The 26,292-nt window shown below is 57.0% G+C and overlaps 1 protein-coding gene and 1 long non-coding RNA gene across 3 annotated transcripts in view; both read right to left on the bottom strand.

Annotated features, from left to right (window-relative positions):
- Nucleotides 1-512: 512 nt before the first annotated feature.
- On the bottom strand, nucleotides 513-6,159 carry LOC102408135. The gene is made up of 2 exons (XR_328484.4): nucleotides 4,995-6,159; nucleotides 513-842 (listed from the first exon to the last, which is right to left on the bottom strand). It is a non-coding gene; the product is annotated as an uncharacterized LOC102408135 (long non-coding RNA).
- Nucleotides 6,160-20,521: 14,362 nt separating this feature from the next.
- The window catches only part of NFAM1 (NFAT activating protein with ITAM motif 1), a 36,909-nt gene continuing 31,138 nt past the window's right edge, over nucleotides 20,522-26,292 (bottom strand). For both annotated transcript variants that reach the window (XM_025282749.3, XM_044942474.2), the window contains exons 5-6: nucleotides 22,330-22,416; nucleotides 20,522-20,980 (exon numbers count right to left, since the gene is read on the bottom strand). In XM_025282749.3, the coding sequence (XP_025138534.3) occupies nucleotides 20,921-20,980; nucleotides 22,330-22,416 (147 nt within the window). In that variant the 3' untranslated portion in view covers nucleotides 20,522-20,920. The remainder of the gene's footprint in view (nucleotides 20,981-22,329; nucleotides 22,417-26,292) is intronic.

The raw sequence follows: 26,292 nt of genomic DNA, 5'->3' as shown, positions 1-26,292 counted from the left end.
CTCTAACCAGAGCCTGCATTCGGGCGAGCTGCCTCAGTCAGGAGCTATTTCTGAGGTCCCTCGCTCCCCCTCGGGGGGATGGGGAGGATGGTGGGCTCCCCCTGCCAGGCTGCTCTGGGGCTCATGTCACAGCCCCCTTTACTGTCTCTTCCCCTGCTTTATCCTTTCAAAGTGGTTCTTCATCCCGCGAACCGACCTGGCCCACCAGGTCCCAGCCCTTCCCTGCAGAGAGGAGGCTGAAAAGCAGGCTTAACTGCATCCACTTAACAGTTTCACAGCCAGAAAAACCAGCAGAGGGAAATACAGTGTTTGCAGACCGGGTCAGGTCCAAGGTCACTCCATAAAAATGGATTCCTGGAAAAACATAAACCAGCAATTTACCCAGTGAATTTTATTGGCTTCCAAAAAAATAAAAAAGCTATCCCATTTGAATAACGAAGAGAGAAAAAACGTCTCCAGTTCCTCCTTTATTAGTGAATAAGGACACACAAAAACTCAACAGAGATGGAACATGCGTTCCCAGGCAGTTTCAGGTCTGGTTTATTAGCCACTTTCATTCCATAAAAACCAGCATTTCTATTCAAATAGGATGATGTCCAAAAGGTCTGTTCGCTTTTGAAAAAAAAAAAAAAATGTATTGAATACAGGTTAAGTCTTAGTTCTATTTTTTGTTTTTTAAACAAAGCTCAGCTCCTCCTGACTTTGCGCCTGTTACTACAGCCGGAGGGAAACTGATTACAGAATCCATCTGATATGTCGGGTTTCTTTGTGGCATCCACTTCATCGCTCAGCAGCCAGCCATGATGTCATAAGCCCATCAGATTTCCGGTAGGGGGGAAACGCTGGGGAATTGGAAAGAATGGATGTTTCTTACCCTCAGGAAGGGGAGGGAAGGGGCTGGGTGTGTATTTGGGAGGCGGTGGGGGGTGCACAGGGGACATGGGGACTGGAGGCAGCCTCAGTGTTTGTGATATTAAATATCAGGCAGAAACCTGAAAAATCCAGCCACCCAGATGTTTTCGAAATATCCAGATGTCTGGCACCGAGCAGACCGCGTTCCCCTCCAGCCCCCTCCCGTCCCAAGAGGCGTTCGACATTTTGGCTCTGACCTCAGGTCTCCAGCAAGTGCCCACCCTCGGGTTTGGAATTTTTTTTCTAAATCTTTACACATGGACGACAGGCGTAACTAGGTCCAGATTTCTAAAAGCTGTTGAAGCAGTGATTTGAAAAGTTCAGTCCCTGGAATTAGCTTCCACGGAATACACTCTGCAAGCCAAAAAGGAGGGAAAAAAATCCCTCAGCCAACACACACACACAAACATATGTGACTCTGAAGCCATAGGAGTTAAAAACCCCAAACAAAACTGAGGAGTCTGAGAACCAAGGACTCTTGCCTGACACTGAGAAGTGATGAGCCCTCCCCCAGGAGCTCGCTTCTCCCAAATCAGAAAAACACCAAACAGCTTTGTTCTTCCTGACAAAGCCCCTCGCTTCCAAGGAACTGACAGTTGCCAACAAAAGCACAGGGTAGAACTAATTTACACTCAGACTCGGGGCTTCAAGGAGTCATAAAGTACAGAAATGGAAATGGCTTTGCCGAGGACTCTGCCTCCCCGCCACTGGCAATGGGGACCCCAGCGCCTGGGGGAGCCCTGCAGGCCACAGACAGAGCAGAGTCCCGGCTTCCAGTGGCCTGGCCACACGCCCACTGAGGCCACCTCCAAGGCTTGTGGCTAATTGCTCCTGAAAAAGAGCCAAGAACTGCAGGCCCCTGGGGTCCCAGCTCTGCGAGTTCACAGGGAGCCAGGAGAGGCAGCTGGGGAGGGGGACCCTCTCCAATTAGAACTGAAAGCCTGGATAACGAGGAAGAGGGTGGCGAGGGCTCGGGGTGGGGGGCCGTCTGGCAGAAGGCAGGTGGAGTTGAGTGGGGGTTCAGGGCTGGAGGTGGGGGGCTCAGTGGCATCCTCTCCTAGGGCAACCCCTGAGCTTTTCAGATGCAGAAATCGAAGGCCAGGAGCAGCTGAGTGGCCCGCCCAAGGTCACCAGGCTCATTAGAGGGACAGCTAGTACTGGGGGAACGGAAAACACAGGCCTGGCACTGCCTGGCTCTTCCCTGAACGTTATCTAACTTAATCCTCACAACACCCTGTGAGGGAAGGATTATCATTAACCTCAGTTTCCAGAGGAGCCAACGGAGGCACAGAGAGGTTAAGTAATTTGCCCAAGGTCACACAGCCCACTCATTAGCAGAACTTGGCAGTGAACCACTGACTCCAAATCCAGTGCTCTTTCTGCTGGGTGGGGGAGGCAGTGAAGGTTTAACGGGGAACAGTGATCTGATTTAAATACATCTTTAAGATGCTGGTGATCCCCATAGAACAGAAGGGATTAAATCACTGCAAATTAATTTTTTTAAGTGACTCCAGTCAGGAGGGCTGGGGGGTGGGTGGGGAGCCCATTTTCATTCCATCCCTGCCGGAGCCTCAGTAAAACATGCAGACACTGTCTAGCTGTGCGTGGAGGCCACTCAGTCCCCTGAAGTGGGGAGGGTGGGGGTGGGGGTGCTAAAAGCTTTGTCAGGCGTCTGTGAGAGCGGTAATCTCCACCGGAAAGCTGCCAGGCGCACAGGTCTGACAGCCCGGGAGGGAGAAATTCACTGAGGACAGAAACTATTAAAAATAAAAGTAAGAGTTGGCCCTCTCAGCCTGATTCCTCCTTTCCAGCCTGGAGTTTAACTGAACTGCAGATTACCTGGGTTGCTATCTGTGGCCCAGAGGCCTGACTCTGGGTCCTGTCTGTCCAAGATGTGAGGGAGGAGGGCAGGTAATGTGTCCCTGTACCCCGGCCTTCCGGGGGACCCTGCTGACCCCCGCCTTCTCCCAGAGTGGGATTTGAAGGAAACCAAGCCTCCCAGAGCTGGGACACAAAAATGAGGCGTAGGCTGGTCTGAGCTCAGAGAAAAAGACACTCACCTGTCCCCAGGCCTACCCCCCGCCCCACCCCAGAGTCCCTTCGCTTCCCGAAGGCCAGCCTTGGCACTTCTGCGGGCCATCCGTGCCAGGCCTCTCCCTGCCCTCTTCTTCACTGAGCCTGCTGGTTTCTTTCCATTTGTTTCTGTGGACAGCAAATGGGGTGTGGAGCCCAGGACCCAGGCCAGGGAAGGGGAAAGAAAAATTTCTGCCATCTGGGTGCCTGATCTGGCTAAGCAGCTCCCATTTTTCTGGGAAAATTCTACTCATCCTTTATTTGATTTGCCTACAAACACCCTGAGACTCAGGTCCTGCCCTCCTGGCACTTACAACCGATGGGAGGAGTCAAACATTAACCCAGTAATGCCATAAAAATGTCCCTGGAGGCAGGGGTTCCCAGGCTATGAGAGCGGATCATAGGGGAAGTGTCGAGTCAGGGGAGATCAAGGAAGGCTTCTTGGAGGAGGTGACTGATGATGAGGCATTAACCCTTTTGACTCACTGTCACCTCTGCAGAGGAACCTTTCCTGATGGCCACTCAAGATTGCCTCCTGTCCCCATTCCTTTCCTGATTCTTGTTCATCATCTGTTTCCCTGCCTTAGTCTGGAAGTCCCTGAGAGGTCAGAGGTCTGTCCTGTTCGCCACTGAGTTGCCTGTGCTTGGGACATAGTAGATGTTTAATGACTATTTGTTGATCCAAAAAAAAAAAAATGTAAACAACATGTGCAAAGGACCTGTGGTAGGCAGAATCACAGAGACTAGGAGGGTGTAGGAGTCAGAATGGGGGGGAGGAAAGGCACAGAGAGTAGTGGGAGATGAGACAGAGCTACCCCCAAGAACAACCCTGGACCAACCGGCACCTCCTCCAGCCTCTGGGCCCCCTTCTGCTCTTCCCTGGTGGCAGAGACTGAGGTTGGGTGTCTTCCTTCTCCTCTAGAGGAGTGTCACATGGATACCCTGCCTCACTTGATCTGCGCCAGACAGCGTTCCCCTGGGGTCAAGGCAGGTGAACACTCTGCCTCTCACCACTGCCTTCCTTCCTCCATTCATTCCCTTGCCTGAACCTATGGGGTCACCCAGAGCCCCCAAGAGGCAGTGGGAGGCAGATCCAGGGCCTCCCTACACCCCACCCCCAGGTTTCCTCTGTACCCCAGCACCAGCAGCCAGGCAAAGGCTCCCTGAGGCAGAAGTGGAAGGAGAGAAGGAGCAGGGCTCCGGGCTTGGACCAGACGGGTTTGTGTCCCCACAGCTGATAACTAGCGCGTGTCTGGACACCAGGCCAGCCTCTGCCCCTCAGATTCCTCCCAGGTGATGTGCAGATGCCCCAAGCTCCAGGGGAGACAGAGCAAGTGTGCCCTAGAGGCTCGAAATCAATCTCTGGTTTTCCTCTAGGACTCTGTTCAGTCACTCCTGACGCTGGGGTTCGGGGTTCCCCCGAGGGTGCCTCCGGCCAGGGGAAGCTGCTGAGACCCACGGCGGTGACGGAGGTGGAGCGGGGGTGGGGCGGGGGGTCCCCAACCGCGCGGACCCTCCCTCCGCGCCACCGGCGCCACACGCTCCGGCAAACTTTCTGCGTCTGCCACCCGCCCGCGTCTACATCTGCTCGTGGCTCTGCGGCGCCTGTCCACACGGCCTCACCTGCCCCCGGGTCGCTGGCTCAGTCATAGTCCGAGTCTCCAGTCTCACTCGCCACGAGTTAGGAGGACCGTCACCCACAGTCTTAGGGATCAGTCTCTACGACCTCAGGATTTCGGGGTGGGGGGCGCCTCAGCCGGCTCCCCTGCGCTCGTCTACACCGCCTCAGGTCACTGGATACGTCTCAGCTCAGGGGGCCGCGTCCACCCCGCCTCGGAGACACCGCAGCTCTTGGGGCCGCGTCCACACTGCTCAAGGCGCACTAGACCCTTCAGAGAGCGGACCGGCACGCAGACCCCCGCGAAAGACAGCAGCTCAGCATAGGAGGTGCGCCCGGATCTCCTCCTGGTGCCCTCCACGCCCAGATCAGCCGGCCGGGGGCGACTTACCTTGCCCGCGCCCTCACGCTCCTGTCCAGGCGATACCGTTTCTTTCATACATTGTGCAATATTGTCGACGGTGAAAGAACATGTTATAAATCCTCTCCCGGTCACTTGGCAGTTCCCCACCCTCCCGCCTTTCTTCTTTTTTCGGCGTTTAAGACAATACTCGGCCCCAGCAGCCGTCCGCTGGCCAGGGGACTCGGGGGCAGGCGCTGCTGGCCGCGGCGGGGCGGGCCTTGGGCGGGGTCTGGGCGTGGCCCGCCGCCCTGGGGGCGGGGCCTTGAGTGGTGGGGCGGGGCACCCGGGCCCTGGCCACACTCCCCGGGGAAGCCTCTATCGGCGACTAGAGCCCCTGTTCCGGCTTCTGATTGGTCTGCCGGCCGGGCGATGCTGACGCCTGATTGGTTAAGGCGAAGAAGAGTAGAGGGTTACAGGATCCATTCTTTGACTTTTTCCCCCCCTGTAGCCGCCCCTACTCTTTTGGGTCCTCCTGAGATCTGTAGCCTTTTCCTCACTGCTTCTGTACACTCTGTCGTTAACACTTAACTACCTCGAAGGTAATGCTCTTCTTTGTCCTTTTCTACCAAATAGGCCACTTAATGCGAAGAACTGACTCACTGGAAAAGATCTTGTTGCTGGGAAAGATTAAAGGCAGGAGGAGAAGGGGACGACAGAGGATGAGGTGGTTGGATGGCATCACCGACTCGATGGACATGAGTTTGAGCAAGCTCCGGGAGTTGGCGATGGACAGGGAGGCCTGGCGTGCTGCAGTCCATGGGGTCGCAAAGAGTCGGACTCGACTGAGCGACTGAACTGACCAAATCGGTAGCACCTGGAAGTCAGGACACCGGGTTTGTGATGCTGCCACTGTATCCCCAGGACCTGGTACTCGGGAGGTGCTCAAAACGTGTTTGTTGATTGAATTCATGGAAAATGTACATACAGGTTTCTAGAGCTATTTTTAAGGCTGGGAACATTCCTAGAAGAGGGTATTAATATTCTTCTAGAGTGGGAGGTAGAGCAGCATGGTGCAGTGGAAGCATGCTGGGCCCATAACCCAGAGGTCGATGGATCGAAACCATCCTCTGCTAGCCCCCAGCTTGGGCTTCCCTTGTAGCTCAGTTGGTAAACAATCTGCCTGCAAGGCAGGAGATCAGGGTTGGATTCCTGGTTCAAGAAGATCCCCTGGAGAAGAAAATGACAACGCATTCTAGTATTCTTGCTTGGAGGATCCCATGGACAGAGGAACTTGGCAGACTACAGTCCATGGGGTTGCAAGAGTTGGACATGACTTAGCAACTAAACCACCAGAATGGGGAGACTGAGGCCTGAGAAACGCTGTCACTTGGAATGTGCTTACATCAGTGGACTTCAGATCCCTATGCAGTGAATCCCTGTGAAGTGTCCAGGCCTCAGTTTCCCATCTGTCAAAAGAGAGTGTTGGGCTAGAGCCGAAGAAGAATTAGAAGATGAATTGTTTGTTTCTGTGAACAGATTATACAGTGCTGCTGTGCTTGGCAGTATGAATGAGACAGCTCTGCCTTCATGTTAAAATCCTGGTTACCTGCTGTCCCCTCTCCCTCCCTGACCACCCCTCCCCTCTAATCACAGGGGAAGTAAAAAGCACTCTGCTCAAACCAGGGGTACCTTGCAGGTACCTTGCCCACTTCTGAGGGTTTGGGGCCATGTAGGAGGATTTTCTTGGCGGGGGGGCGCACAGGGGTTCTCATAAAGCAAACCGACTTGAGCAGGCATGCTGTTCTGGGAGGAGGGAATTCTTGGGAACACCCTGTTTCCCAAGAGAGTCATTTTGATTGCGGGGTGGTCTCTGATATGGGGTGGGGAGAGGGCTTCCCCTGACAATGGAGGATGTACGAGCTGCTCCTGGAGTTGGGTGTGCTAGGGTTAGAATTACCACGCGTGTGTGCTCAGTCGTGTCTGACTCTGCGACCCCACTGACTGTAGCCCACCAGGCTCCTCTGTCCATGGGATTTCTCGGGCAAGAATACTGGAGTGGGTTGCCATTCCCTCCTCCAGGGGATCTTCCCGACCCAGGGATTGAACCCGCATCTCCTGTGTCTCCTGCATTGACAGGCAGATTCTTTACCACTGAGCCACCAGGGTGGGGGAGGGCTAATCGACCTGATAAAGGCTGAGACCCTCAGCAGCCAAGTTCAGGTTTGCAGAGGAGCCAGCTTGGCGGCACAGCGAGTTCTCCCTGAGTCTCTGTCTTCATATGGCTTTCTTGTAAGGATGCCAGTCATTGGATTCAGGGCCTACTCTAATCCAGCATGACCTCATCTTAACGTCATCACATCCGCAAAGACCCTATTTCCAAATCAGGTTACAGTCACAGGTACTGGTGGTTAGGGTTTCAAACCTATTTTTTGAGGGGACACAATTCAACCTGCAAGGCCCAGTGAGGAAGGACCATTCTGGTCAGACGGGAACAGCAAGAGTAGGGACCCTGAGGCTGCCCAGGGTAGATTACCTTCCTAGCTACCCACTGCTCTTTTGGGGCTTATCTCTGGCTCATGTCAGTTCCTGATGTCTGGCAGCTGCCTAAACACAGCCGGGAGGGAACTGATCCCCTGAATATCAAGCCTTTTCTTCCAGCAGACCCTGCTCAGCCTGGGACCCTCAGGAGAGCCCAGCCTGCCTCCCCTTCTCCTGCCTGCTTGGTTCCCACCCCCACCCCACCCGCATCCCACATGCAAGACGGACAAGGACAATAAAAGCTGTTTCCCAAGCAGGTGGTGATTAATTGCCAAGTTAATTAAAGAGGCAGTAATTACTTTTGGATTTCAGAGGAAGGAGTGATATCTTAGACAGGGGTGGGTGGTCAGCCTTCAGGTCTCCCTGAAGTGGTGGGGCTGGAAGATAGAATGTGAAAAGGCAGGAAGGAGAAACAAACAAACAAACAAAACATTTTTAAAAACAAGTAACATTTAAAAGCTTCAGTCATAGCTGTATAGTTTTACTTGACAGAATCAAGTGGTGGGCTTTAGATTAAGCCTGTCTCAGTACTTTTCCATCTTTGAAATATTTCATTAATAACAACCCCCCAAAAAAGGCAAGGGGAGGTTAAATATTTCCAAACTTCAGTTTGGGATTTATAAATGGCCTCAAATACCCATGACCTCACTTCACACAATGGAGAGGACCTTAAAATTATGTGTAAATCAAACTCCGTCTGCCCACCCTGTGCATCTTAACGCCAGTGATGCTCTGTCTTCATTTCTGATTGATTTTTCCCTGGCAGAGGTGCAGAGTCCTTTGCTTTAAGTGTCAGGCGGTCTCTGTCAAGTAGTTAATGACCTATAGAGCACTTAAAACGTACTGGAGGAGATGCTGTTTGGAGGCACCCCGTGGCATACCCTCTCCTATTGTCAGTAATCACCCCTCATTTATTTGCTCTTATTGGCTTGGCATTTGCTATCAGATTTCCCCAAAGTGGAGCCCACCAGGAAAGGTCCCATTCCGCAGGGACCCAGATGAGTGCTGGGTTGGCATCCAGGGGCAGCAGGCGAGGAGGAGAAGAGTCAGTTTCTTGTGAGTCCTCCATCATGGGTGCCCTGGTCACCCTCTGAGCACACCTTCTCGGATTGCTTCATTCCTCCTGCCGCTGTGGCCACCCCAGCTTTCCCCATTTCTCCCCATCATCTGTCTTCAGCCTCAACCTGTCTCCTGACCCTTTGTGGCGGCTGCCTTTGGAACACCTCCCCCCCGGTGGCCACCTGGATTTCTCCCCGCATTGCTGCTCTACTCTTGTTCTGCCTGTGATGCAGGAGACCTGGGTTCCATCCCTGAGTCAGGAAGATCCCCTGGAGAAGGAAACGGCAACCCACTCCAGTATTCTTGCTTGGAGAATTCCATGGACAGAGGAGCCTGGCAGGCTACAGTCCATGGGGTCGCCCAGAGTCAGACATGACTGAGCGACTCACAGTTGCGCTGCCTCTGGTTCTGTTTACTGACACCAGCCTCTGTCCACTGGATGATCGTATGGACATCAATCAACCAGTAGATCACCAGGTCACATTGACCCCCTCACCCTGCCACAGAGTGGCTCTCGAGTCTGGTTCCCTGTCCCAATCTGTATCTCCTTGGTCTCAGTCCCAACCCCAAAGCTTTTACCCATCTCAGCAGCCTCCAAATGGAACAGGCCACCCTCCCCAAAGGCACTCAGTCGAACAAAGTCACCTAAAGAACAATGTGGGGGATTTTGCCCTCCTGTTCCCCAACCTCTGTGGGCTCCTCAGGCTTCAGCCTGATACCCAAGGCCCTTCACAACCTGGGCCTGGCATCGTTTCTCCAGGCTCCTCTCAGCGCTTCACCCTTCCTGCTATCTCACTCCTTCCGTCTTCAGACTTTGCTCATGATATTCTCTGCCTGGAGCACCCTCATCCTTCAAGGGCACCTCTTCCAGGAAGCCTTCCTTAGTTTGCTCAGAATCTCATAGCTCTTCCTGTAATGTGTTTCCCCTGGAGTTCCACTGTCTGCCTGCCTTGTCCCTTATTCAGGGACATTTACTGAGTGTCCACCAGGAGAGGAGTTGTTGGGAGCACCAGTTCTGTTATCAGACAGGCCCAAATTCAAATCTGGCTTTGCCCCTCACCAGCTGTGTGACCTCGGGCATTCACTGACCCTTTATGAGCCTCAGTTTCCTCCTCTGCCATGCCCCAGAGCTGGGGCCTGTCCTTGGGCAACTGGAGGATGATGCCACCCGGACAAGGTCGGTGCTGGGAGTGAGAGGAGAAGCTCAGGCTGGGGTGTGCAGAGAGGCTGTGGCTGCAGCAACCTCCAGGATCAAAGCCGTGAGGAGTCACAGGGAACACAGAGCAGGTGTGAGCACCTGACTGGGGGCCTGGGAGGCTGAATCGGCTCTTCTGGGAGGAAAAGGGCATCCGACTCCTATGGTTGCCATAACCAATTGCCCCAAACTTGGTGGCTCAAAGCAGTGTATATGCTAAGTCACTTCAGTCGTTTCCGACTCTGTGCGACCCCATAGACAGTAGCCCACCAGGCTCCCCCGTCCCTGGGATTCTCCAGGCAAGAACACTGGAGTGGGCTGCCATTTCCTTCTCCGATGCATGAAAGTGAAAAGTGAAAGTGAAGTCGCTCAGTCGTGTCCGACTCTTAGCGACCCCATGGATTGCAGCCTAACAGGCTTCTCCGTCCATGGGATTTTCCAAGCAAGAGGTACTGGAGTGGGGTGCCATTGCCTTCTCCTCTTATACTCCTGGAATCCAGAAATCCAAAATCGTCTTCAGTAGGCTGAAACCAAGGCATCCACAGGGCCATGCCCCTTTCAGAGGCTTTGAAGAGAATCTATTTTATTGCCCTTTCCAGCTTCTAGGGCTGCATTTCTTGGCTCACAGCGCCTACGTCCATCTTTGAAGCCAAGAAAGTAACATCGCTAAATCTCTGTCTCTCCCTCCATCATCACATTGCCTTCCGTCTTCTGTCTGTAAGCTCCTTCTGCATCTCTCTTATAAAGACACTGGTGAGTGTAATAATCCAGGATAATCTCACCATTTGAAAATCCTTAATCACAAGCGCAAAGTCTTTGCCATGTTAGTATTCACGGATTCCAGGGATTCGGAAGTGGACATTTTAGGGGGACCCATTACTCAGCCTGTCATCCAAGGCAACTGAGCAAAGAGGTTGCGATCACAGGCTCTGAAGCTACTTCTGGGTGCTTGAACTCAGCGGCACCATGTGCCAGCTGTCTGGCTTTGGGCAAGTTGCTACAGCTCTCTGATGCTCAGTTGCCTCGTCTATAAAATGGGAACAGTGCCTGAAAGAAAAGTGAAAGTGTTTGCCGCTCATTCGTGTCCAACTCTTTGTGACTCCATGGACTGCAGCCCGCCAGGCTCCTCTGTCCTTGGGATTCTCCAGGCAAGAAGACTGGAGTGGGTTGCCGTTCCCTTCTCCAGGGGATCTTCCCAGCCCAGGGATTGAACCTGGGTCTCCCACATTGCGGGCAGATTCTTTACCTTCTGAGCAACCAGGGAAGCCCAGTGCCTAGCTCCAGGCAAGAATTCAGTAGGTGTTTAAGGAACATCTATTGGGTTGATGGAACTGCATGTGCCAGGGCCTGGAGGTTAAGAGAGACCCCAGAGGACTTCCCTGGAGGTCCAGCGGCTAAAACTCCATGCCCCCAATGCAGGGGGGCCCAGGTTCAATCCCTGATCAGGGAACAAGATCCCACACGCTGCAGCTAAAGGTCCTGCATACCGCAACGAAGATCAAAGACCCTGCATGCCGCAACGAAGACCTGATGCAGCCAAATAAACAAAGAAATACTTTAAAGAAGAGAGAGAGAAAGCCCCCAGAAGGACCCTACTACAGAAAGATGGGAAGACGAGCAGGAAAGGAGAAGGCAGGGCAGGCTGGGGCAGAGGGGTGAGGGTGGAGCCGGACCAGGTCCCAGGGAGGAGTGCGTGAGTGTGTGTGCCTGCAGGGCAGTTTTAGGATGGAGCATCGTAAAGCTCTCTTTAGTCTCCCACTCTGGGCTCGAACCCAGGGAGAAGGCAACAGCATCCTGAAGCACTGAGACGTCGGGTATGAGCGCTGGCCGAGGGGCCAGACCAACCTGGGGTCAACTCCTCAGCCCCTGCAAGCTTCCTCACCTGATCCAGGGAGGCTGGGAAGGCCCACAGTACAGGCTGAGGTGGGGGAGCTCGGGGCTTGCTTTGCATCACCGCAGTTACGTTTTATTTCTGGACCTGATCACTTGTCTCCAGAGTCTCCATCCCCTGGGGACTCAACTGCACAGACTTGTCCTAACAGACCAGGGGAGCCAGAAGCAATCTTGCCCCGCCCCCCACACACAAAGCAACCCCCTCCCATAGGAAGCGGGAGACTGTGGGGCTGCTGGAGCAAGTGGGGGACATTTGAGGCTGGATCCTGACTCGTTCCCAGGAAGCCAGAGTAGGGGGTCTTGAAAGGCCTGAGCCCCCAGAGCCTTTCTTACCCACCCAGACACTAAGAGGGTGGCTGTGAGCCAACCCAGACACTAGTGTTCCCACCCTTCTCTCCCCACTGGGCTCAGTCCCTGCCCACTGCTTGGAAGGTCCTGGGCCCCATGTGGTCAGAGCTGTCTGGCCTAGACTAGAGGCAATGGAGGAAAGGCATCGCTGAGCCGGCCAAGGCATCCCCTGGCGGTGATAGAGGCTTCTGGGATGAATTATCAGAACCACCCTACCAGGGCTCATGGCCCCTGCTGCGCGCTCCACAGGCCCACATCAGCATCATCGATTGATTAGAGCTTCTGACAGCCTCCACGGCCGGGAGGTGGGGTGAGAGGCCACTGCTGGCCCATCTGATGTGTCCAGGCTTCACCTCCAGCAGCCCAGCTCAGAGCTTGCCTCTTCCCATCAGACAAAAGGGGGCTGCCTTTCCAACAGCTGCACTTTCATTGCCCTGCCCTTCCTGGGTGTGGAGGCAGCTACCTGTCTTTCCCAGTTTTCACGTATGTAACATGGGTCACGAACTAATTACAGGTGCTGGAAATTGGAGGGGAAAAAACCATTCTCCCTTTTCCAGCAAGAACCAGCTTTAGGGCTTTCCTGGTGGCTCAGTGCATAAGAATCCACCTGCCCACGTGGGAGGCAGTTTCCGTCCCTGGTCTGGGAAGTTCCTACATGCTGCGGGGCAACTAACCCTGTGCTCCACAGGTCAGAAGCCACAAACTACGGAAGTCTACTGCTCCAGAGGCCACTCTCCCCAACAGGAGAATGAGAAGCTCGTGCACCACAGCTGGAGAGCTGCCCCTGCTCCCTGCAACTAGAGAAAAGCCTGCAGTGAAGACCCAGCACGGCCAAAAAAAATAAACATTTTTTTTTTTAAAGAAGAGCCAGCTCTAAATCACCAGCAGAGGAAAATTTGCATTTATTCTTTAAACAAATTGCTCTTAGGCTCTTGAGTCAGACAGAAAGAGAGACAAGTAAAGTGAAAGTCGCTTAGTCGGGTCCGACTCTTTGCAACCCTATGGACTGTCCATGGAATTCTCCAGGCCAGAATACTGGAGTGGGTAGCCTTTCCTTTCTCCAGGGGATCTTCCCAACCCAGGGATTGAGCCCAGCAAGGGGTTTGCCATATTCAGGAAGCTCAAGCCTCCTGGGGATGTGTGTGAACCGATTCAATGCAAGGAGGTCAGAGCAGTCAGAGAGATGAAGAAACTGCTTGGTGGGGGAGGGAGTGTTCCGGAAGGCTTCCTGGAAGAGGTGGCATTTGAGCAGGAACTCAGGATCAGAGGTGGGGAGTTTGGCACTAGGGGTAGCAGCAGCTGAGATTGAAGCATGGAAAGGACTTGGGGTGACTTTGGGCCAATGGGAGCTGGTCAGAAAGGAGGCTGATGGACTCTACGAGCACAGAACTGTCTGTCTCTTATTCCAGCCCCAGGACAGGGCCTGGCACATAGTCAGAGCTGGACAAATGTTGAAGGAATGAAGGAGTCATAAGAGCTGAGGGGTCAAGCCCCCCACCTGTGGACAGCGGAAGGCACTATGAGCTTTTTCCAGGTTGTAAGGCAGGGCTCCAACTTCATCCTTTCTCATGTGGATGTCCATTTCTCCCAGCACTGTTAATTGAAAAAGCTGTTCTTCCCAGTGAATTATCTTAGCCTGTTTATTGAAATGAATTGACCATAAATGTTAAGTACTGCAGGGTTTTTGAGAGGGGAGGGACATGGTCAGATCTGTGTTATAGGAAGATCAGTTTGATGGCAGAGACTGGGATGGGCTGGAAAGAGGAGGGGTGGAGACTCGACAGGTGGGCTTGAGGGAGGGAGAGAGGGGGAACTGGGGAGAAAAGCAGTTCCCAGATCAGCCGGGGTGGGGTGGGGGGACCTTGGTGGGGAGCCAGGTACAGAGTTCTGCTGGAATGTAGCATACACGAGGGAATCAGGATGGGGGTGAGGGGATGACGGAGGAAAAAGCCTGGGCTCCTCATTCTCTCGAGATCCACAAAGTGCTAAAATTAAACTCTCTCCAGATATAGCCCCTGTGAGTGAGTTTTCAGGTAACGAGAGGATTGCAAGTGCAAAACAATGCCAATTACAGCAACATTACCCCAGATTATAAGGCTTCCAAGAGGCGGCTCGCACCTCCAGGCAGGCTGTGCCTGGAAATTTCCAGGGGAGGTTTGGGATCCAAGCATGCAGGCCACCTGAAAACCAGGCCCCACATTGGGTACCGGCTGCTGGACAGGCCTGGCCTCTCCCCATACTGACCTGCCTTCATTTCCCCAAGGAAATAGAGCACAGAGGGACAGAAGGACCCCCATATCCCCACAGTTCTGAGCAATATTCTTAAGAAAATTTGTCCCTTCATGGGCACCCCCTGACCAGCCCTGGGGGCACAGAGTCCCTCATTGGCTCTTTTCTGCTTCCCCCGCTGCCCACTCCCCTGCACACAGCTGGAGCCAGCCCAGCACTGCCCTTCCGCATTAAGTGACCTTTAGCCAGGCAGCTGCTCTGCTTCTGTAAGATAGGGAGACAAGCCCCCTCCCTGTGTGGTGTGTTTTCAGGATTAAACGAGATATTGTAGATAAAGAGCCTGAGCCGTAGAAGTCAGGACAACCTCCACGCATGGTGATTTGGCAGTGTCTGTTAAAACAGTTAATGTCCACGCCCTGGGCCCCAGCAAATTTCTTCCCAATATTTCCCGTGGAGAAAGTTTTGCAGATACATCTGAGGGTGTTTCCTGTGATACCTCCTGTGAGATTGGAAAATCATAAACAACTGGAAAGGGCATTAATCGGGGCCTGATTGAATTAGGATCCATCAGTCCTGCAGACCCCTTTGCTGTAATTAAAGAGGCTGGCAGTTCCTACGTGCCGTCACATAGGACAGATCCCTGCCACGTGGGGCTGCACAAACAAAGCAGGAGCAAACAACACCAACAGCTGATTCCGTTTCAGCTTCTCGGAACCCCACACAAGTGCTATATATTTAATGTTCGTGTATACGCATTTGTGCATATGGCTGCCATAAACGCACCCTGGAAGAAGAGAATATGACCAAATGACCCAGTGGTTACTTCCAGGGAGGGGACTGGGATGGAGGTTTGGGAGGTGGCAAGAACAACAAAGAGAATTTCACTTTGCTGGAGTGTAAGTGTTTCACTGTAGTATATGCCCGTGTCCCCTGCAGAGATACACTCATACAAAACACCCTCAGGCACCAAGTGCAGACAATCGTGATGGCTAGCCTGACCCACGCTAACCTTGGGCTTCCCAGGTAGCTCAGTGCTAAAAGAATCCACCTACCAATGCAGGAGCCACCAGAGATTCAGGTTCGATTCCTGGGTTGGGAAGACGCCCCCTGGAGGAGGAAATGGCAACCCATTCTAGTATTCTCGCCTGGAAATATCCCTTGGACAGAGGAGGAGCTTGGTGGACTACATACAGTCCATGGGGTCGCAAAAGAGCCATACAGGACTGAGCACATAACCAAAGAGGGCTGACCCATGTGCCAGCAAGGCTCAGAGGCCACAATTCTGAATGTAGGTCAAGGGAGGCACCCTGGGAAGGAAGGCGTCTCAGTGCCTCCCGCCAATGTCCCCAGCTCTCAGAGTCTGGGTTCTGACTGGGGAAGCCCCTCAGGCCAGCAAATGATATCCCCTGGCGGGCCAGAGAGAGGATGCTGTCAGCCTAGCTGGACCAAGGCCACAGCCCACCCCTCCCTGCTGAGCGGCCTGCCAAGAAAACTAGTGAACGACATAAAAATCCATCCTGGAAATCCCAGAGGCATCCTTGGAACGGAGTGTGGCCTTTAAATTAGAATGTAGGGGGGCGGGGGGAAAGGCAGATTTGCCTGTGGCTTGATTTCAGGTGAGTGAGGGCTGGTGGCTAAAAGGCAACAGCTGCGCCTGGTCAAGGGCCCCCCCCACACGGAGGTCCCGCCCCCCACACCAGGGTCCCGCCCCCAACACCAGGGTCCCGCCCCCATACCGAGGTCCCGCCCCCCACACCAGGGTCCCGCCCCCCACACCGAGGTCCCGCCCCCCACACCAGGGTCCCGCCCCCACACCGAGGTCCCGCCCCCCACACCAGGGTCCCGCCCCCCACACCAGGGTCCCGCCCCCCACACCGAGGCCCCGCCCCCCACACCAGGGTCCCGCCCCCCACACCGAGGTCCCGCCCCCCACACCAGGGTCCCGCCCCCCACACCGAGGTCCCGCCCCCCACACCAAGGTCCTGCCGCTTGCTGTTAAGGAGACCCCAGCCCCACCAAGGCTTCCAGTGTAACCAGCACGGGTTCCCATGGAAACTCTGCTTTGCAGAATCCTTTGGAAATCGTTCCCCAGGAGGGGAAAGCACTTCTCACACCCACTTTGTGTTCCTGGGCTTGGTTTCCAGGAATGCTTGTCTTTAAGTGCTGCAAGGAACAGGAGCCGAAGGAGGACTGGAGGCTGAAAGCGGCCCAAAGGAGCTGAATGGACCATTTCTAAGCCACTACCCTGGAGAGGCCATGGAGGCTGAGGGTATGGGCCATACTGAGAGGTTTCAGACGCCCAGAGGTGCCAAAGGGTGGCAGGGCTGTGACCTAGAGTTGGCAGGAAACCCTGGGTCGGAGCTGGGCGGGTCAGGCTGAGAGAGGGCCAGCAGCTGAGGCCCTGGCACACATCTGCCTGCCGTCTGTGCCGTGGCTCGGGGCACCATCCGGGTAGCAGGAGGCAGTGCCCTCGGCCGCCGTCAGGGGCTGCCAGGGGCTTCTTCTACCAGCTCTAGGCCCCGGGGTCCACCCTCAGGATGGCTGCTATCCACCCTTCTGCTCTAAGGCTCCCTTTCAGGTGGGCTCACTGTGGCTCCTCAGCGCCTCCCCTCGGGCATCTTCCTTGCTGATTAAGAGCCTCTCTCCCTCTCTGGCCCCCCTCAAGACCTCACCTGGGCCTGGCACACACACACGTCTCCGTTTGCCTTGTCCCACCATCTCAAGGCCCCTCCTGGTCCTGGAACAACACACACACACACACACACACACACACACACACACGTCTCCGTTTGTCTTGTCCCCCCTTCTCAAGGCCCCTCCTGGGCCCGGCACACACACACACACACACACACACACACACACACACACACACACACACACACACGTCTCCGTTTGCCTTGTCCCTCCATCTCAAGGCCCCTCCTGGGCCTGCCGCGCGCACACACACACACACGCACACCTCTCTGTTTGCCTTGTTCCCCCATCTCAAGGCCCCTCCTGGGCCCAGTGCACACACACACACACACACACCTCTCTGTTTGCCTTGTCCCCCCCTCTCAAGGCCCCTCCTGGGCCCGCCGCACGCGCGCACACACACACACCCGTCTCCATTTGCCTTGCCCCCCCTCAAGGCCCCTCCTGGGCCCGGCACACACACACACACACACACACACACACACACACCTCTCTGTTTGCCTTGTCCCCCCCCCCAAGGCCCCTCCTGGGCCCGGTACACACACACACACACCCCTCTCTGTTTGCCTTGTCCCCCCATCTCAAGGCCCGTCCTGGGCCCGCTGCGCGCGCACACACACACACACGCACACCTCTCTGCCTTGTCCCCCCCTCTCAAGGCCCCTCCTGGGACCAGCGTGCGCACACACACACACACACACACACACACATCTCTCCGTTTGCCTTGTCCCCACTCCCAGGTCCTCCCTGTAGGGGAACCAAAGAGGGGGTCTCCACCCCCAGGGAGGCCCGCCCCTCATTTAACAGCCACCTCCCCTGCACTGCGCAGTGGCAGCCGGTTTTTCCTGAAGGCTGAGAGAAGGAAACACACAACCGCTGTGCCTCTGCAGAGCGCGGAGTTCCCCATCTGTCCGCTCTGAGCGGCGCCCGACATCCTGACTGTCACTGAAGCCGGGGCTCAGGTGGAAGTGGCTGCTCAGAGCTGGAGCTGGGGTTCAAGAGAGGCTGATGGCCACCCAGCCCCAAGCTACCCCCGAAGGCAGCTCCTCCCTCCTCTTCTCCATGCACTCAGCGTCCACTCAAGCCTGCCCTCCAGGAGCTCAGTTCCAGGCCCCACTGCCCCTCCTCCCCGCCACAGCCACCTGCACCCCCCGCCCTGCAGTCATCTGCTGCCCCTTACCCCTGCCCGGCCTGTCTCCGCAGTCCTGGCTCAGTCCTGGGGGCTGGAGGATGGGGGCTTGGTCTTCCTGGCCCCAAGTAGGGGGTCTCAGAACATTCTCTTCTGAGCGTGCCCCCTCCCCCTCCCTGCCTCTCTCCTCGCTCACTGAAGACCCCAGCGAGCACCCAGCTTGGCCACCACTGACATCTGTGTCCACAAGAAGGGTGACGGGGGACTGCCCTGGTGGTCCAGTGGCTAAGACTCTGATCTCTCAATGCTGGGGCCCTGGGTTTGATCCCTGGTTGGGGAAATAGATCCCACATGCCGCAACTAAGGCCCTGTGCAACCAAATAAATAAATAAAAATTAATATTAAAAAAAAGTGACAGGTCGGTCCCTGAGGGCCTCACAGGCCGCCTGGAAAAGCTGGCATTTTGTTCCAGGTGAGGTGGGGACCGTGGAAGGTTTTGAGCCCTAGGAGGGTCAAGGTCCCATGTACCTCTCACCAGGATCCTCAGCTGCCTCATAGACAGGGGACTGCGGGGCCTGGGCCAGGGCGGGGGGTCGCTGTCCCTCCTGGCTCCCTGCATTATCCCAGGGGCATGTGGAAAAGGCTGGTTGCCAGCCTGTGGGTCTGGGGTCCAGGGGCTGCGGATGCCCCGGGGCCTGGCCAGGCGGCCTCCTCCTGCTCTCACTGGCTTTGGCTTTTCCGGGAGTGGCTCCGCGGCCCCTTGGGCGGTGTGTCCGCCTCACCCCGACCCTAGCTCCGGCCTCTGCGTCGGGGCGTGGGAGTCAGGAGACCGGAGGGCAGCTTTGGTCAAGGCAGTTTTCCTCCTTAAACAGTTCGTTAAACCGCCTTCTGGGGGGCAGGGGCCTCTGCATCCCCCACCCCCACCCCAGCCCCATAATCCAGTTCAGAGCTCTCATTGCTGTGCTCGGAGGCCGGGCCTGGAACCGAGCCGGGAGGATGGACTGTCCTGTGAGCCCGGCGGGCCCTGTGAGCCCAGGGGGAGTCCTGTGAGCCCAGGGGGGTCCTGTGAGCCCAGGGGGCCCCATGAGCCCAGCGGGGTGGGGGGAGTCCTGTGAGCCCAGTGGGGCCTGTGAACCCAGCAGGCCCCATGAGCCCAGGGGAGGTTCCATGAGCCCGGGGGGTCCTGTGAACCCAGGGGTGTCCTGTGAGCCCAGGGAGGGTCCTGTGAGCCCAGGGGGTCCTGTGAGCCTGGGGAGGTGCTATGAGCCTGAGGAGAGGGTCCCGTGAGTCCAGGGGGTGGTCCTGTGAGTCCAGGGGGTTCCTGTGAGCCCGGGAGGCCCCATGAGCCTGGGGGGAGGGTCCTGTGAGCCCAGAGCGGGGGTCCTGTGAGCCTGGGGTGGGGGCCCCTGCTGCCCTAGCAGAGGGGCTGGGGCTTCTTCTGGACATCAGTCTATGGCCCTGGGCCTGCTCCCCCAGCCCTTCTATCCCTGCAGGGCCTGGCCTGGTACTGGCCTGCTGAGCAGACGGTGTTGCCCACAGCCACCCTTGCAGGCAGGCTGGGGTTTGGGTGCCCAGGCCCCCGAGGGACCTCTGGGGCAGCCCTGGGTGTGGGGAGGGAGTACGGGCAAGCAGGGGAGGTGAGGAGGGGAGGGGGGGAGCAGGGGAGGAGGGTTCAGAGCCTGGCAGCCCGGTGCCCCCCAGCCTCAGCCCTGGTCGGCCCACGAGACAGGGTGCCGCGGGCGCTGCTGAAGGTGAAACGATGGGTCACAGGAACACACACTCGGGCAGCAGAAAGGGCTCAGGATCAGACACTGAGGAGCTGCGGGCTTGAGCTTCTGCCTCACTAAGGGCCCCTCTGTGCTCCCCAGGGACAGCCCCAGGAACCAAGCCATGCAGCTAGGCAGGGATGGACAGGGGTGGCCTTGGGCAGCTGGGCAAGCAGGGAAGGGACTGGTCTGCCCCAATCCCCAGGGGGCAGGGCTGGAGCCTAAGGCAGATGAAGAGGAGGAGGAGGGTGGGGTGGGGACAGGCCAGGTGGAGGGGGGCTCCGGGGAACCGGGCTGCAGGGTGGACGGAGGCACCGCTGAGGCCCTGGGGATGGGGAGCTTTGAGGAGGGGGGCATTGGGAGGCAGCAGTTGGCATGCTGAGTGTCAGGGGCAGGCTGAAGGGTAAACAACCTTGGGGTCCCCGCCCTGTGGGGGGAGGCAGAGAGCATCAGTCTGTCCGGCCCCTGTCTTGCCAGCACCCTCCTCCCTGCCCCCTGATGCCCAGATCTCCCTCTTTACTCGCATGTGCCCTGACCCTCCCAGCCGCAGGCCCCCAGACCGATGACCACTTCCTGGGCCTCCAGCTCGGTCTCCCAGCCCAGCCTCCACATGGTTCATTCTCGCTCACACCCCGTACCTCCCGTGCCAGCCCCTGGTTCCACTTTGCACAGCTGCTTTGTCTTTGGCCTAACCGGGCAGGGGGCAAGGGGTGCAGGCCTTTTGTATAGTTGCTCTTTTATTCATCTACTCTGCGATGCGTGTGCACACAGTACTGGGTCCCCGCTGGAACCTCCTGGTGGCTCAGGCTGGTACAAGAGAGCCCGAGCGTCCCTAGAGGGTGAGGAGGGCCCCAGGGATGGGAGGTGTCCAAGAGAGCCCTTGGAGATGGAGGGAGTGCCCACCTGCAGAGGGAACAGCTTGGGCAAAAGTCTGGAATCGTGGCACACATGAGGGGCATGACTGGGCTGTGGAACAGGCGTGGGGGCCAGCCTCTTAAATGTGGGGGCAAGGTGATGGGGTACCCAGCAGCCTCACTTCTGATACAGATCAAGTTCCCTGGAGAGAGAGGCTGTCCCAGGGCCTCTGATCCAGGGTAAGACCTGTGGGCAGGCGGAGCTCATCCTAGAGATTTTCATAGACCAGGTTAAATTCACCATCACCCTCAAATTTATGCTGTTTCTCCTGGAAAGGAAAAAAGAGAGAAAGAAATGAACAGTAGGGAGGGGGAAGATAAATTTGCACTAATTTAGTTTTGGGCAAAGGAGACAAATAGATGGCTTTCTAAGTAGCTTTGACCGGGAGCCCTGTTCTTGTCCCCAAGCCCACCTCACCAGCCTCCTCTCCTGTCCTCCCACCCCACGCCTGCTCTCTGCTCTCCAGCCCCACAGGCCTATTCTTTCCCGCCTTAGCCCTCCCCAGATGCTCTTCTCTCCTCTTGGGGTGCTCCCAGGACCCTATCTGTTCCCCAGTTACCTCCTCCTCACTCTACAGAGCTCAGTTCAGCACACCAAGAGCCCCCTCCTCAACTCTGGGCTAGTCCCTCCCCAGAGCCCACCGTTCACAGATGTTTCTGTGTGTCTGTAAGAATCCATGACTCTGTTCCTGCAGACCCGAGGATGCTGGGGAACTGGGACAGGGTTTAGTTGTCCTGGTCAGGACCTCAGGGCCTGGCATACAGTGGGCACTCCCTGGGATGGCCCAGACAACCTTGGGGGTCCCAGGGCGGGGAAGCCTTGCCTGCAGTCACAGCCTAGTTCAGAGATGACCGTAGAAAGAGCTTTGAGAATAGGAGATTCAACAGAGTCGGCCTATGCTAGGGGGCCCAAGCACCTGCCCCCCACTTCCTGATGGTTCTTCCAAGGTGCCCAGCCACAGTCCTTGAGCCCCTTGCACCTGATGGTGTCCAGAGCTCTGGTATAGATGCTACTTAACTTGGAACTCATTTGAATTCATGGGCAGTTGGTTTTGCAGGAAAGTGTCATGCAGCCATTGACAGATGAGCAGACTGAGGTTTAAGAGAGACTCACGATCGAGGGATGTGCCTTAGCCCCCTTCATGATAATAATAAAGCCCTGTCCAGGCCTGCCCCGGCTGCCGCCAGCGCAATCCCCAGCCACCTTCAGCCTGGGGACAGCGAGAAGCCTCACACCCCTGCCTGACTGACCGGCATAGACCGTGCCCAGTGGTGGTTACACTTGCTCCCTTGCACGGCGCCTACTGGGTCGCAGTACCATCTGCGATCCTCATGGCAAGTCTAGGAGGTGAATGTTCTCAGGGTCCTCAGTTTACAGATGTGGGCACAGAGCTTAGCCACTTGGCCAGGGCGGCAGAGCTGGAAAGGGGTGGTGCCGGGGTGGGGGGTAAACCCACCAGGCCTCCTAAGCACCAGGTCAGCCGCCTCGGGGTGGGGCTCTGCTTCAGCAGCGGGTAGCTCACCCCCACCCCCGGCACATAGCGGGCACTTCCCAGATGAGGGGCAGGACACATGGAAGGAGTGGAGGAGCCAGGCTCGCTGCCCCGACCCTGCGTACCTGGGAGAGCAGGCCCTGGGAGGTGGGCGGGCTGCCGGCTTCACTCTGGATGCAGTCGTAGACCTCGGTCTCGCGGCGCTGTAGGTCCTGCAGGAGACCCGTGAGGTCAGCGGACGCCCGCGGCGCCCAGTCTCACTCCTCTCGGTCACACGGCTGCACCTTTGCACCCACCGTTCCCTCTTGGGGCCATCTCACCCCGCCCCTGTTTGCACAGTGCCACTCCTCTGGGTGCCCCCTGCCACCCCCTCCCACCACCTCAAGCCTCTCGTAGAGCCTGTGCTCAGCCCGGCGGGCTCTCCAGGCCTCCAGCTTTCTGGCAAGAGGACGGGCCCAGGCCCACACCCACTGTCCCTGCCTGTCCTTAGGGCCTCGGGCACCTGACAGCCAGCAGTCCCCCGACGTGACTCCTATGGCCAAGGCTCCAATAGGAGCTCTGCAAACATCCCCCCCTTAGTCCCTGGACCAAAGCCCCTGGGAGGGTCCCACCCATCCCTCCACCCCTCTAGGTCTCCCTTGACCCCTCCCACCAGCCTGTGCTCACAGAGGACCTAGGCTCACACTGGAATCACACTCCTCTCCCGCAGAGGGGCTTGGTCTGTCTCTAGGTCACCGTGGCTGCGGTTGGGACCCTTGGAGGACAACCCTGAATGAGCTGTGGTGAGGGGGCTCCTCACTCACCTGGGTGTGTGTCTTAGGGCCACACTGACTCTTGGTCCAGCTATGAACAGCCTGACCAGAGGCCTCAGGATGGTATTAATAAAAAGAAACGATTTCTTGTTTGAAATCAGACAAGATTAGGCTCAACTCTCGGCTCTGACATCTGCCAGCCACAGGCAACCGGGAGCCTTCCTGTGCCTCAGTTTCCTCATCTGTAAAATGGGGATAACCGTGTCCATCTTGCAGGCTCAGTGGATGACTATATGAGATATTGTGCACAAAGGGCCCAGCACAGGGTCTAGTGAGTCACATGTGCTTAATAATGATTGAACGATCATCAAGGGGGGCTTGGTGCCTCCCTGCCCTCTCTGCAGTCACAGCCTAGACCCTCGCTCAGACCCTGATGGGCACCAGGGTGGATGCCGCTCCTTCGGGGTTGTTGGAGCAGAGCCACCAACAGCCTAAGCAAGAGGCAGGAACCTTTCCTTCCCACGTGTACATGTCATATGGATGCCGGCTCGTTGCCAAGGAGGTGGTTTCCCTGGCAACAGGCAAGCAGGGGTTGCTGAGGAAGGCTGGAGAGACAGGTGGTACTCTGAGGCAAGAGAAGAGAGGGGAGGTAAAGAGGGGTGGGAGGAGGCTCCGAAGCAGCGGGGCATGAAAACCTGTGTAATAAACCATTTGGCACTTGGGAGACCCTCACTTCAAGGGCATCACACACAGGGATGGCAAGGCTGCCCTAGGGACCTCCAAGTCAGAAAGAGGGAGGGTCTTGGAAGAGGGGCTTCCGACCTGCCTGTGGGAGCAGGGAGGCCCCGGGGAGGAGCCCCAATTCCAGTGAAAGGCATCTTCTGAGACCTGCTCTGGCCTGTTGGGCTCTCACACCTGCCCAAAGCACCAGCCACCGCCGGCAAGCCTGATACACGGGGTGTGGGTCTCCCCAGTGGCCCTGGCCCCCATCCTCCATCCACCCAGTCCTGGATCTCCGAAGATCTGACAGCTGCCCTCCCACCAATCTGGATGTTCCTGGTCACAGAGAGAGGCAAGAAAATGGGCCTCTTTGCCGACATGCTGGCAGAAGACCAGATCTTGGGCCCCCCAGAGGGTCCCCTTCTCCCTCAGGTCCAGTGCCCATGGGCTGCCCTCCACATATCAGCCCAGAAATGTCCGGAGCTGTCTGAGGTCTCACAGCTCCTCCTGCCCTCTGTGCTGTGTGCTCCCACCGGTCTGGGCACATGGCTAAGTGATTTCCAAGCCAGAGAAGAGCATCCTGACCTGGGGGCCCTGCAGGCCTCTGACCCACCCTGGCAGTGGTCAGGCTGTGGGCGGGAGCAGCTGCAGGGCTGAGGACAGGACAGCTGCAGAAGCTGCTGCCAATTAGCAGCTGCTGAGTGAAGCCTTTGACAAGCCCTGACCTGCTGGGCTGCATCTGCATGCCGGCTGTGACCTGCATCACTAGACTGTGAAATGCAGGCAACCTTGTCAACAGGATACCTTCTTGGCCTTCCGGGGAGGGGGTGATGGGGGCCACCTCCCTCTGCCGGGAGAAGGCCAGGCCTCTGAACCAGCTGCCGGGCTGGGCTGGGCTGCTGCTGTGCTGTTAGGGCTGGCCTGGGCAGCGCTGGGGTGTGCCACGCAGCTGTGCTGTACTTTGGGCTGAGGCTGGGCCGGGCTGGGCCACTCGTCTGGGATCCAGGCCCCCCGAGCCCTTTGCCTCCTGCCGCCCTGTATGGACAGTAGTGCTGAGCTGAGTGGTCATCAGCCCTGGCAGAGGGGTGAAGTCAGCGCCGATGCCTTTGTCCTGGTGGGCTGAGGTCGGAAGTCAGCGGCCCTGGGCCAAGACCTAATCCGAGGGTCCTGGACATTGATTCCCCTAGTAATACCCACACCTGTCACCAAGGAAACACAAGAACTGTGTCTCATGGACACCTGAGATTTGCCTGATGCCCTCTGGGGGCTTCCCTTGTGGCTCAGCTGGTAAAGAATCCGCCTGCAATGCAGGAGACCTGTGTTCGATCCCTGGGTTGGGAAAACCCCTTGGAGAAGGGAAAGACTACCCACTCTGGTATTCTGGCCCGGAGAATTCCATGGACTGTAAAGTCCATGGGGTTGCAAAGAGTCGGACACGACTGAGCACCTTTCACTCACTTCACTCTGGGGGCAGATCCGGGAGCCCTGTTCAGCAAGAAACGATACTTAGGAGGGACGGAGCACTTCTGCTCTAGGTCAGGATCCTGGCATGTCTGAACCGAACGGCCCACGGCGCTAACAGGAGTCCGGGAAGGCAGGGCTGGGCTAGGCCTCCAGTGAAGGCCTCATGTGCCAGCTAAGGAGCTGGCAGTGGGGAGTCACTGGAGGCTTCTGGGTGGGAAGTGATGGCATCAGGGGTGTGCTGGAAAGGCCCCTCTTCCTGCCAGGAGGAGCGGGAGGGCTGGACGCTGAGCACGAGAATGAGGGCACTGGGCCAGGCGGAAGCTGGAGCAGAGCTGAGGGGAGGCATCCATGGCGCCCCACGTTTGCCATGGAGTGCCCACTCTGCCCAGCACGGAGCCTCCAGGGAACCCCAGGCACCCGGGAGCTAAGAGCGGGCCTCCACTCAGCTGACTGCTGAACGCCTGCTATGTGCGGGGCCGTGGGGTCCCAGACAGACCACAGTCAGAAAGCAAACAGTGGTCATAAGGGCCACGGAGAGACCTGGAGAAGGAAGGGAAGGAGGCTGGGTCACAGCAGGGGCAGGTGGGGGTGTTGAGGTGGGGGATGAGGAGGTCAGAAAGGCCTCCCTGCAAAGGTGCTCCCTCCCCTGTGCAGGGAGATGGGAGTGAGGGAGGGACCCCACGACAGCTCCAGACAGAACCCCGGAGGGGGGGGCGCACACACAGCCAACACCAAGGCCCCACCACAAGATGGAGAAATCCACCCTACTAGACGGTCGTGAGTGTGATCCGCAAACCTCCAGCTCCAGGGATCAGCAGCACCGACCCAGGGCCCGGCTGCTGGGCTCCAAGACCCAGCGTTCATGTGCACAGAGGCCACACCCCCGTGGGCTGCCCCAGCCAATGGCTGAGCCTGGCAGCCCTGGGAGACCCCCGGGCCCCTCTGACTGGGCTCCCAGGGGCCTTGCTGAAGCCTCCATAGACTGTGCGCAGGTCAGCACGTCCTCTCTGCCTTCCTTCACCCTTTCCTTTACCCAGAACCAGATCTGCATCAGCTCTCCCAGTCGTTTCCATTTGCTCCCACAGGTGGTCCCCCGAATACCACTATCACACACTTACTCCTGCTCTGGTGTCTGCTTCTCAGAGGACCAAG

The sequence above is a fragment of the Bubalus bubalis genome, chromosome 4 (assembly GCF_019923935.1).
Source record: "Bubalus bubalis isolate 160015118507 breed Murrah chromosome 4, NDDB_SH_1, whole genome shotgun sequence".
NCBI lineage: Eukaryota > Metazoa > Chordata > Mammalia > Artiodactyla > Bovidae > Bubalus > Bubalus bubalis.
This window is presented reverse-complemented; position numbering and strand designations above follow the sequence as displayed.